The sequence below is a fragment of the Hyperolius riggenbachi genome, chromosome 2 (genome assembly GCF_040937935.1).
Source record: "Hyperolius riggenbachi isolate aHypRig1 chromosome 2, aHypRig1.pri, whole genome shotgun sequence".
In the NCBI taxonomy this organism is placed as follows: domain Eukaryota; kingdom Metazoa; phylum Chordata; class Amphibia; order Anura; family Hyperoliidae; genus Hyperolius; species Hyperolius riggenbachi.
The window spans coordinates 82,859,581-82,872,111 of record NC_090647.1 but is presented as its reverse complement, the minus strand read 5'-3'; the positions used below and the strand labels follow the sequence as shown (position 1 = coordinate 82,872,111).

The following is a 12,531-nucleotide window of genomic DNA, read 5'->3' as shown; positions in this document are numbered from 1 at the left end:
ACGGGCTCTAGGTTTGTTTTCTTCCCTACAGTCCCAACTGCTGTGCAGGTCCGTGCTGCGCACATGCGCAGTGGCAAAAAGCGCAGACCCAGCTACACAGGGACAGCATGACGCAGGGACACAGGGGTTTTATTATAGGAGGATGTTGCGAAGGTCCGTGGTTTAATATTTAAATCTTACAAGGACAATGTGGCAAAATTTGCCAGCCCTGAACATTTATTGCAGTCTGGGATGTTGGCTGTAAACAAATAAGGACCAGTTCACATGGCTGTCTGCTGTTCCGCCATTGTCTCCCCCTCCCCAGCAAAAGAATATGCTTGGCTGTTTTTGAACAGGTCTGTAGGCACACTCCCCACGTTGGCACCTGCAGGCTCTTAGCCTAACACACGGTGCAGTTCAGTCCAGTTCCAGCTGCGGCTCACCTGTAATGGAGTAAAGTGCAGCGAATCGGACAGGTTTGTGCTTTTGCTGGTCCATACTATTGGGCGCAGTAGTCGGGAAACCTTCTCATTGCTTACTACAGCACCAGGTAGTACAGAGCTAGCAGCAGTGTGATCAATATTTCACTGCTGAAATCTTGTCTAATATATACTGCTGCAAGTGGTAGACCAGGTACAAACTAGATAAACAGGCAGTTCCCTATTTTACAAACGACTCCAGTTACAATGTTTCAGAAAAGAAAAAAAAATATCTCCATGTACAAAATATACAATACTGTTTTTAATTACATATTTTTGTTGTTAAATGTTACAGTATTGTATAAAACAGCCAGGAGGAGGAAAAAAGCAGATTACTGTAAAATAGGTCATGTAGGTAGAAAAAAAACCAAAAACGGTCTTGTAAAAGTAATACCTTTTAATGGCTAACTGATAAAGTTAAATAATGCAAGCTTTCCGGTATCTAGTCCCCTTCTTCAGGCATATTTCCAATTGTAAGCTGAAGTAGAATAGGTCCAAATCCAAAGTAGTCCAAAAGTGAATTTTCTCCCTCCCTTTTTAATGAGCCGGAAGTGAAAAACTGATTAGATAAATTACAGTATATACACATCTTCCTACTCCTAAAAAGACTTTTTTTTTTACGATCTCATGGTTTTCTTTTAAATATGTTGAATGTTTTACTGTTTCTAATCACTGGCAGCCTGTTAAGTTTCCCAGAGTTAAAATACATTAACTATTGACCGTTTTCTATCTCCCTGCCCTGAGATGTTGAACCGAACTCCCCCCCCCCCCCCCAAAGAAAAAACAACTTTATTGATGTAATTTGCTTATCAGCGATGTTTACTATATTCCTGACAAGGTACTGACAAGACAGAAGCTGCCACTTACGTGCCTAGAAATTAATTCTTTCAGGCAGCAAAAGTAGAACAGCCTGGCTATCAATTGGTTTTGTACAGTACAAACACCTGATTATCTCATGTCGCCCCAGTTATACTTTAAACAATAAAATTATCCCCATGTTTAAAGTGAACCTAAAGTCAAGGGAAAAATAAAATGAGATTTACTCACCTGGGGCTTCCCTCAGCCCCCTGCAGCCGATCGGTGCCCTCGCAGCTCCGCTCCGATGGTCCAGGACCCGCCGGCGAAGACTTCCGGTTTGGCCGTCACCGGCCGACAGGCATGGGAACGCGAGTGATTCTTCGCGTTCCCAGCCTGTATATCGCCTCCTATGCTGCTATTGCAGCCAGGAGTCAGCTTACAAACAAGTTTGACTTGTAAACAACCTCCTGGAACGGAACCTGTATGTGAGTAGGAGACCTCCTGTATCGGGAATACATTGATCACGTGCTTGATCTTTCACAGAGTTTATATGCCTAGCATTAACCTAATATTTCTCAATGAAACTTCAGCACAAGTCTACAGGTGCTTTGGGCCATTCTTCCCAAGCAAAAAGCTCCAGCTGCTTCATGCTTAGTATTTTCTTCAGATTGCATAACAATTTTAATACTCCTAGTATAGAAAATAATAGTACAAAATCTTTTTTAAGACTTGGGTGTTTTGTTTTTTTTTTTTAAATTTAACGCAAGGATCCATGACCTGCAACAGAGAGCACTACACTTCCAGAATGAATTATATTTCATGGCAGTCTGCAGAAACTGAATGAATCCTGAGCCAGATGCAGCCAGAAAATGTAACAGAGCCTCCTCCATGTTTCACAGTAGGTAGTGTTTCTTTTAAAAGCAACATTTGTTACCATCGTGCTACTGACACTTGCCAAAACCGTTGCGGTGTCTCATCTGTCCAAAGGACAATATCCCGCAAGCTTTGTGACTTGTTAATATGCATCTTAGCAAATTCCTCTGGCTTTAATATTTTCCTTCAGTGGAGTCCTATTAAGACCTCTTCCATAAAGACTATTGTAACTTAAAAAGCAGTGCGATCAGACTATGGGACACCAACTCTTAAAGCTGCACTGTCTTCATCGACAGTGTAAGGTGAGAATACAATAAGCACACCTCAGATTCCAAATCTGACCACCGACATGTGCCAGTAAGATGAGAATACAAAAGAAGTCCCAAGTTCTGCCCAACACAAGATGCAATAGGCCTGGGCCCACAGGAGCTGTTTCATCTGTGCAAGTTAATGGTGGTGTTCAACCCACAGAAGCAACAAACACTACACAAAGTGTGAGTGCAATATCAAGCACAGTGGCTCCTATAAAGTGAATCCAAGGTAAACATAAACCTAGGAGATAAAACAGTTGTATTTATCAGGGCTGTAGAGTCGGTACAAACATCAACCGACTCTTCAATTTATGAAATCTCCAACTCCAGGTACCCAAAATTGCTCCGACTCCACAGCCCTGGTATTTATTCTCCTACTCCCAAAAAGGGTTTTTTTTGTTTTCTTAAGATATTCCATTGTTCTATTTTATATTTAAACATTTACAACGCTGCATTACCATCACATACAGTAAAGCATACAGGCAATGAAAAGTATGCTTTCCTGTACCCAGTAACAGGTGCGTTTAGATGTAACGCACTGCAAGCAGTGCATTACCATAATGTTAACATGCGAAGCCAACGCCCGGGGGACCTCCCATAGCCTTATTGCAGTACAGTAAGCTGCGTTACAAAAGTTTATAACGCAGATCCACAACGTCCCACTGTGAATAAGCCCTGAATGTTTTGTTGCCTTTGCTCGGTGACAGTCTATTAAAGTGTCCCAGAGTTAAAATACATGAACCATTGACCTTCTTATATCTGTCTCTGCTTTTAGAAGTTGTATTCTGCCAGAAAAAAAAAAAAAAAAAAAAAAAAAAAAAAAAAACTTATGGCTGTAATCTGCTCATCAGTGAGGTGTACTATGTACCCGATAAGGAAACAACAAAACAGAAGCTATCAGCTCTGTGCCTAAAAATTACCGGTAAGGCCCCGTTCACACTGCACGCGTTTCCAGCCGCGTTTTGGAAACGCGTGCAGGTGGCCGACACCAGACATTGCATAGAGTGCAATGTCTGATGTTCACACTGCATGCGTTCCGGACCTGTGCGGTCCAGGAACGCATGCTGCACGCATTTTTTTTGTAAAAACGCATGGCTGTCCCATTCACTTTTCAGTGATGGGATCAGCCACGCAACGCATACGAACGCGGATGGCGTGCGTTCGTACGCGTTGCGGTCCGCATGCATTGCGGTCTGCGTTCTGCAGTCTAAACGGGGCCTAACTCTTTCAGGCAGCAAATAAGTAAAACAGCCTGGTTATTAATGTTTTGCACTATACATACAGGTTTATCACATCATGTCGCCTCAGTACACTTTAAGTGTCAGTATGGGTATGTGTATAAGAGAGAAGTGGGGACTCTAATGGTAAATGTCAGTGGGCGGCATGTTATTTACTGCAAGCGAGAAAATGGCAAAAAAAATTAACGATCCCTCACATGCCCTGGCACAGCGTCAGTAAGATAGGATTGTGATGGGTCTATAGTGTGTCTATTAACCACTTTACCCCCGCGCGTACGTATTTCTCCGCCCCTTTTTCCATCCTTTAAAAACCAGGGACGGAGAAACACGTACTTTCCGCGTTCCCGACGCTGCCCGCGCTCCCGCTCGTAAACACGCCGCCGCCCGCTCGCCCAGAGATCAATGAACGGGAAAATCCATTCCCGTTCGTTGATCTAAGCCCCGCAATGATCAGCTGCTCTCCTATGGGCAGCGCGATCATTGTGAGAAAAAAAAACTCACGTGTCCAGCCTCCTTATTCTTCCTCCAAGCTTCCGGAAGGAAGCTTGGAGGTCGCATTAAAACAAAAAGTTACTGTGGCCATCTTGTGGCCAAATAGTAAACTACACCCTACACATTTTTCACATACAAATAAATGACTTTTACACATAAAATTAACTCATTACCTCCCACACTCCCCATTTTTTTTTTTTTTGTAATTAAAAAAAAAATAAAAAATTTACAATTAAAAAAAATACATAAATAGTTACCTTAGGGACTGAACTTTTTAAATATTTATGTCAAGAGGGTATAACACTGTTACTTTATAAACTATGGGCTTGTAATTAGGGATGGACGCAAAACTGAAAAAAAATGCACCTTTATTTCCAAATAAAATATTGGCGCCAAACATTGTGATAGGGACATAATTTAAATGGTTTTATAACCGGGACAAAAGGGCAAATATGTTTCATGGGTTTTAATTACAGTAGCATGCATTATTTAAAAACTATAATGGCCGAAAACTGAAAAATAATTTTTTTCCCCACATTTTTCCTATTTTCCCATTAAAACACATTTAGAAAAAAAATAATTCTTGGCATAATGTCCCACCTAAAGAAAGCCTAATTGGTGGCGAAAAAAACAAGATATAGTTCATTTCATTGCGATAAGTAATAATAAAGTTATAGACGAATGAATGGAAGGAGCGCTGAAAGGTGAAAATTGCTCTGGTGCTCAGGGGGTAAAACCCCTCAGTGGTGAAGTGGTTAAACAGTCTCATATAAAAGAAAGACGGACCCAGGAGATCTGACACGTAAATACGAGGGGTATCTTACTGCAGACAGTGCCAGTTCCAGTCAGCAGCATATTGGAAATGCAGCAACAGCCCCTGAGGCAGGGAACACACTTGACTGTTTTCGTACGCGTTTTCTGCACAGAAAAACTGAGAACTCATGTTAATCAATGGGCTAGTACACACTTAATATTTTGTTCGCGCCCAGAAAAAAAACCGGACATTCTGCATCATGACTCATTTGTCAGTTCTTTGTATCAATTACATCAGCTGCTATGAAAAAACATGCGCGTTTTCCTGCAAAGAGACACACTTGGTGTGCAGAAAAAGTATGCAGGAAAACGCGCGCAGAAAACTGAAAGACAAGTGTGTTCCCTGCCTCAATCCACCAAGATAAGCGCTACAAAAGAGTCACCACAAACAACCAGGCAGGGAACACACTTGACTTTCAGTTTTCCGCGCGCGTTTTTCTGCATACTTTTTCTGCACACCAAGTGTGTTTCCATGCAGGAAACCGCGCGCGTTTTTTCACAGCAGCTGATGTAATTGATAGAGAAAACTGCCAAAATGTAGACAGTCATCATGTAGAATGTCAGTTTTTTTCTGCGTGCGAACACCACAGTAAGTGTGCACTAGCCCATTGATTAACATGAGTTCTCAGTTTTTCTGTGCAAAAAACACGTACGAAAACTGTCAAGTGTGTTCCCTGCCTCAATGTCACAAACGACTTTACCGTGGACAAATACAGACGACGAGCCTTTCCTACTATGTGGTCCACAAATTGATATTACAAACGGACAACTCATTGAAATGCCACATTACATTTGACATGTGCGCATTCTTGAGGACAATGGCCTCAATTCACTAAGATCATGCTGGGGATAATAAGGCAAGAGAAAACTTACCTCCACACGTGAGAGAGTTATCTTACCTCTTCATTCCTTAAGTTACCTCTCCTGTAGTTATTTTACCTCCTCTGTAGTTATTTTCACATGCAGCTAATTAACAGCCTGTCTTTATTTAACTCTGGAGTTATTTTAAGGATTGGAGAGTTAATTTAAAAACAGAAGAGTTAACTTTAGGCTTGCCTGAGGTAAAATGTTTCCTGAATACTGCATGCCTTATCACCATGGTAACAACTCTAGAAGAGTTATTAAAGACAGGAGATAAGTTTAGTGAATTGAGGCCAATGTCATTTAAAAACATTGTACACACGTGGCCAACCGCACAACATCTGCCCAACAGTGGTCCAAGTTGATCCACCAAATGGATTGAGCAAAAGGCCCGATATCAGCTGGTCATTGTCATTTGGCTACATTTTTAACAACTTGTCAGATTAGGCAAAATTTTTAGGTCCAATTTTTGAGGCTAAGTTCACAGTTGACGTTGCGTTTTTGATGCGACGTGAAGGTCGCACCGCAGGTAGTAAAGCAACGCAAAAGCATAATGTGTTACTACAGTTTATGCTATATTGTGCTGCCTTTAGCTGTCATTTCAATGCGACCTTAACGTCGCATCAAATGCGCTGTTATCGTGGCATCCTGATGCGCCCAAAACGGCACATGTGTTAGGTTTTTTTTTTTGTTTTTTATTAAAAACAAAATCCACTGAGCACGTGCAAACACAGTAACGCAGCCCATAACGTGCCAAACGCACTGCAAGCACTACTTTCACAGAACGTTCTGCGTTACACTATAACGCAACGCATGCACTGTGAATGTAGCATTGACTTTGCATTGCAGTGAGTTTGTACACGTTAGAAAGGGCTATAACTCGCGACTAACGTTGCACTGTGAACCTACCCTCAAACAATTTGTTGAGAGTGGTTACATACTAGCTTTAGGCAGTGCCACAAGGAGGCGTGATGGATACAGAATCCCTGAGATCAGCAGAGCCTGTGACAATGTTCCAGTGGAACCACTCACTACTACTCCCTGCCAAGCAGTGACGGTAACATACTGAATAGAGCAGCCACACATGCTATGGACTGAGTGAAGCCAGTCCTAGAATAATGGGAACAGCGCATCCACTCACACCCCATAAGGTTAGGCAGTGACAGTTCTCCATCAATGGGTATAGAATAGAACCAACTCCAATCACATCTCAGGGCTGTGCATGCCAATTCCATAACAATAATTACAGAGCAAACCTTCACAATCCTGTTATGTGCAGTACCAGGTACTATAGTGATTAATAAAGACCAGAACCCGAGCACAAACTACTCCAGTATCAGTCCTATAATAACAGGTATAGAGATCCAGTCACAATGCCCCAAGCTGTGCAGTGCCAGTTCAGTAATGATCAATATAAAGGACCCTCATAATCCTGGGCTGTGCAGTGTTGGTCATTTCATGATATAGGACAGACCAATAATAGGTATAGAGTACACCCGACACCCCAAGCTGCGCAGTGCCAGTCCCATAGCAAATGGGCCTGGCAGTGCCATCATAACCATGGTCTGTGCAGTGCTAGTACTAAAAATGATGGATTTAGGACAGTGCAATGATTCAGGTCAATGGCTCTGCAGTGCCAGTGCTTTGCTGATTGGTACAGAGCCCCTCCTCACTCCCTCTGGCTGTACAGTGCCAGTCCTATGATGTTTGGTATACAGAGCACTCCTCACACCCACAACCACAACCTGTGCAGTGCCAGTGCTATTGTGGTCAGCTGGATAGCATACTGGTAAGGCTGTTGCCTATGATGTGGGATTTCGGTATTTGAACAGGTTTTAAATACCGGTTCCAGGCAGTAGGTAAAATAGTAAGGAGTCTCTGGGCAAGGTTTCAGAATCCTCCGACACCACCAGGCTGTGCAATTCCAGTACTTTAATGATAGGTACAGAGCTCCCTCACACCACCTCTAGGCTGAGCAGGGGCAGCCGTACAACGACGGCCGTAGAGGGCGGGCCGTACAACGACGGCCGTAGAGGGCGGGCCGTACAACGACGGCCGTAGAGGGCGGGCCGTACAACGACGGCCGTAGAGGGCGGGCCGTACAACGACGGCCGTAGAGGGCGGGCCGTACAACGACGGCCGTAGAGGGCGGGCCGTACAACGACGGCCGTAGAGGGCGGGCCGTACAACGACGGCCGTAGAGGGCGGGCCGTACAACGACGGCCGTACAGGGCGGCCGTACAACGACGGCCGTACAGGGCGGCCGTACAACGACGGCCGTACAGGGCGGCCGTACAACGACGGCCGTACAGGGCGGCCGTACAACGACGGCCGTACAGGGCGGCCGTACAACGACGGCCGTACAGGGCGGCCGTATAACGACGGCCGTATAGGGCGGCCGTATAACGATGGCCATATAGGGCGGCCGTATAACGATGGCCATTTAGGGCGGCCGTATAACGATGGCCATTTAGGGCGGCCGTATAACGATGGCCATATAGGGCGGCCGTATAACGATGGCCATATAGGGCGGCCGTATAACGATGGCCATATAGGGCGGCCGTATAACGATGGCCATATAGGGCGGCCGTATAACGATGGCCATATAGGGCGGCCGTATAACGATGGCCATATAGGGCGGCCGTATAACGATGGCCATATAGGGCGGCCGTTTAACGATGGCCATATAGGGCGGCCGTTTAACGATGGCCATATAGGGCGGCCGTATAACGATGGCCATATAGGGCGGCCGTATAACGATGGCCATATAGGGCGGCCGTATAACGATGGCCATATAGGGCGGCCGTATAACGATGGCCATATAGGGCGGCCGTATAACGATGGCCATATAGGACGGCCGTATAACGATGGCCATATAGGACGGCCGTATAACGATGGCCATATAGGACGGCCGTATAACGATGGCCATATAGGGCAGTTGTAGAATGATGGGTATATAGGGCAGTTGTAGAATGATGGGTATATAGGGCAGCTGTAGAATGATGGGTATATAGGGCAGCTGTAGAATGATGGGTATATAGGGCAGCTGTAGAATGATGGGCATATAGGGCAGCTGTAGAATGATGGGCATATAGGGCAGCTGTAGAATGATGGGCATATAGGGCAGTTGTAGAATGATGGGCATATAGGGCAGTTGTAGAATGATGGGCATATAGGGCAGTTGTAGAATGATGGGCATATAGGGCAGTTGTAGAATGATGGGTATATAGGGCAGTTGTAGAATGATGGGTATATAGGGCAGTTGTATAATGATAGGCACAGGGCAGTTGTATACTGATGGGTATATAGGGCAGTTGTATACTGATGGGTATATAGGGCAGTTGTATACTGATGGGTATATAGGGCAGTTGTATACTGATGGGTATATAGGGCAGTTGTATACTGATGGGTATATAGGGCAGTTGTATACTGATGGGTATATAGGGCAGTTGTATACTGATGGGTATATAGGGCAGTTGTATACTGATGGGTATATAGGGCAGTTGTATACTGATGGGTATATAGGGCAGTTGTATACTGATGGGTATATAGGGCAGTTGTATACTGATGGGTATATAGGGCAGTTGTATACTGATGGGTATATAGGGCAGTTGTATAATGATGGGTATATAGGGCAGTTGTATAATGATGGGCATATAGGGCAGTTGTATAATGATGGGCATATAGGGCAGTTGTATAATGATGGGCATATAGGGCAGTTGTATAATGATGGGCATAGAGGGCAGCTGTATAATGATGGGCATAGAGGGCAGCTGTATAATGATGGGTATAGAGGGCAGCTGTATAATGATGGGTATAGAGGGCAGTTGTAGAATGATGGGCATATAGGGCAGTTGTATAATGATGGGCATATAGGGCAGTTGTATAATGATGGGCATATAGGGCAGCTGTATAATGATGGGTATAGAGGGCAGCTGTATAATGATGGGTATAGAGGGCAGCTGTATAATGATGGGTATATAGGGCAGTTGTAGAATGATGGGCATATAGGGCAGTTGTAGAATGATGGGCATATAGGGCAGTTGTAGAATGATAGGCATATAGGGCAGCTGTATAATGATGGGCATATAGGGCAGTTGTAGAATGATGGGCATATAGGGCAGTTGTAGAATGATGGGCATATAGGGCAGTTGTAGAATGATGGGCATATAGGGCAGTTGTAGAATGATGGGCATATAGGGCAGTTGTAGAATGATGGGCATATAGGGCAGTTGTAGAATGATGGGCATATAGGGCAGTTGTAGAATGATAGGCATATAGGGCAGCTGTAGAATGATAGGCATATAGGGCAGCTGTATAATGATAGGCATATAGGGCAGCTGTATAATGATGGGTATAGAGGGCAGCTGTATAATGATGGGTATAGAGGGCAGCTGTATAATGATGGGTATAGAGGGCAGCTGTATAATGATGGGTATAGAGGGCAGCTGTATAATGATGGGTATAGAGGGCAGCTGTATAATGATGGGTATAGAGGGCAGCTGTATAATGATGGGTATAGAGGGCAGCTGTATAATGATGGGTATAGAGGGCAGCTGTATGATGATGGGTATAGAGGGCAGCTGTATGATGATGGGTATAGAGGGCAGTTGTAGAATGATGGGTATATAGGGCAGTTGTAGAATGATGGGCATATAGGGCAGTTGTAGAATGATGGGCATATAGGGCAGTTGTAGAATGATGGGCATATAGGGCAGTTGTAGAATGATGGGCATATAGGGCAGTTGTAGAATGATGGGTATATAGGGCAGTTGTAGAATGATGGGTATATAGGGCAGTTGTAGAATGATGGGTATATAGGGCAGTTGTAGAATGATGGGTATATAGGGCAGTTGTAGAATGATGGGTATATAGGGCAGTTGTAGAATGATGGGTATATAGGGCAGTTGTAGAATGATGGGCATATAGGGCAGTTGTAGAATGATGGGCATATAGGGCAGTTGTAGAATGATAGGCATATAGGGCAGCTGTAGAATGATGGGCATATAGGGCAGTTGTAGAATGATGGGTATATAGGGCAGTTGTAGAATGATGGGTATATAGGGCAGTTGTAGAATGATGGGTATATAGGGCAGTTGTAGAATGATGGGTATATAGGGCAGTTGTAGAATGATGGGTATATAGGGCAGTTGTAGAATGATGGGCACATAGGGCAGTTGTAGAATGATGAGCACATAGGGCAGTTGTATAATGATGGGCATATAGGGCAGTTGTATAATGATGGGTATATAGGGCAGTTGTATAATGATGGGTATAGGGCAGTTGTATAATGATGGGTATAGGGCAGCTGTATAATGATGAGTATAGAGGGCAGTTGTAGAATGATAGGCACAGGGCAGTTGCACCCCCGGGAGCAGGCATGCCGTACACGGAGCAGTCTCCCCTCCCCGGGGCCCGCAGGAGGCAGCAGGCCGCCACACTCACCCGTCCTTCCGCTTGGCTTTGAACACATGCCCGTACGTGCCTCTCCCAACTTTGCAGCCCTCGTACTCGAACAGGTCCTCCACCCGCTGGCGCTCTCCGCTCAGCTTCAGCTTGAAGTCATAGTCCATGGTGAGGAGCGGCGGCGGCGGGCGGAGCGGCTCTCACAGCCTGCCGGGCTCTCCTCCGCTCACACTGCACGCCGCTGCTGCAAACACCGCCGTAAAGAGAGCCGGCCCCGCCCACCGCTGCCGAAGCGCCGCCCCGAGCTGACCCGGGATAACCTGCTCCGAGACGTGCGGGCTGCCTGTGCCCGGCGCGGGACTACATATCCCAGCATGTCCCGCTGCTGTTTGCCACCTCATCTCTACGCTGCCAGGCTGGCCCATATGCCTTCCCCAGACTCTATGCTGCAGGCTGCCCCGGAACCCGCATGCTCCATGTGGCCCTGTGTAACCCCTTAGGTACCGGGGCTGTGCTCAGGTACTGAAGATGTGGCACTGGCAGATCACCCGACAGCTGCTCCATGCACTCTGCCCAGGCAGCCCTCTGCACATTGTTCTGGGATGGGACAGGTGGGGGGTGGGGTCTCTTTATGACTGATGCTGTGTATTGTAAGGCCAGTCCATGCTTTCTAGGGTTTTGCTTAGGATGTGCTCCCCTCTGAGACCCCTATATACTGACCAGGACCATGAAAGTTCCAGTGACTTCACTCTGGGACTTATGCCAGCTATCTGTTAAGGTTATGCAGGAGAACAGAGACGACAAAAGGATAAAAGGAAGCTAAATGAGCTTAAAAAACAAATTCTTGGTAAATAGAGGAGGTAGTGATGGACTTAACTCCTCCAAGTAGACACACGACTGTAGTAAAGACAGTCAATATATTTTATTTATGAACTCCAAATATGCAACACGTTTCACAGGTTTGATCCCGCTGGGTGCCTGACTCACTCTTCTACTGACCACATATGCTATTGCTCCATTGTTGTTGCCTGATGAAGCGGGACCAAACCTGCAAAACGCGTTGCATATTTGGAGTTCATAAATAAAATATATTGACTGTCTTTACTATAGTCGTTGTGTGTCTACTTGGAGGAAGTAAGTCCACCACTACCTCCTCTATTTACCAAGAATTTGGGTTTTAAGCTCATTTAGCTTCCTTTTATCCTTTTGGTGCCTCTGTTCTCCTGCATAATATTGAGTCCACCCTGGGTGGAGGGTTGAACCCTCTTTTTCTCATCTACA

At 45.2% G+C, this 12,531-nt stretch overlaps 1 protein-coding gene across 1 annotated transcript in view; it reads right to left on the bottom strand.

Moving 5' to 3' along the window:
* CDK8 (cyclin dependent kinase 8) overlaps positions 1-11,490 on the bottom strand; it is a 110,883-nt gene extending 99,393 nt beyond the window's left edge. Inside the window, exon 1 of the mRNA XM_068266984.1 lies at positions 11,290-11,490. Coding sequence (XP_068123085.1) covers positions 11,290-11,417 — 128 coding nt within the window. The 5' untranslated portion in view covers positions 11,418-11,490. The remainder of the gene's footprint in view (positions 1-11,289) is intronic.
* Between the last annotated feature and the right edge of the window lie 1,041 nt (positions 11,491-12,531).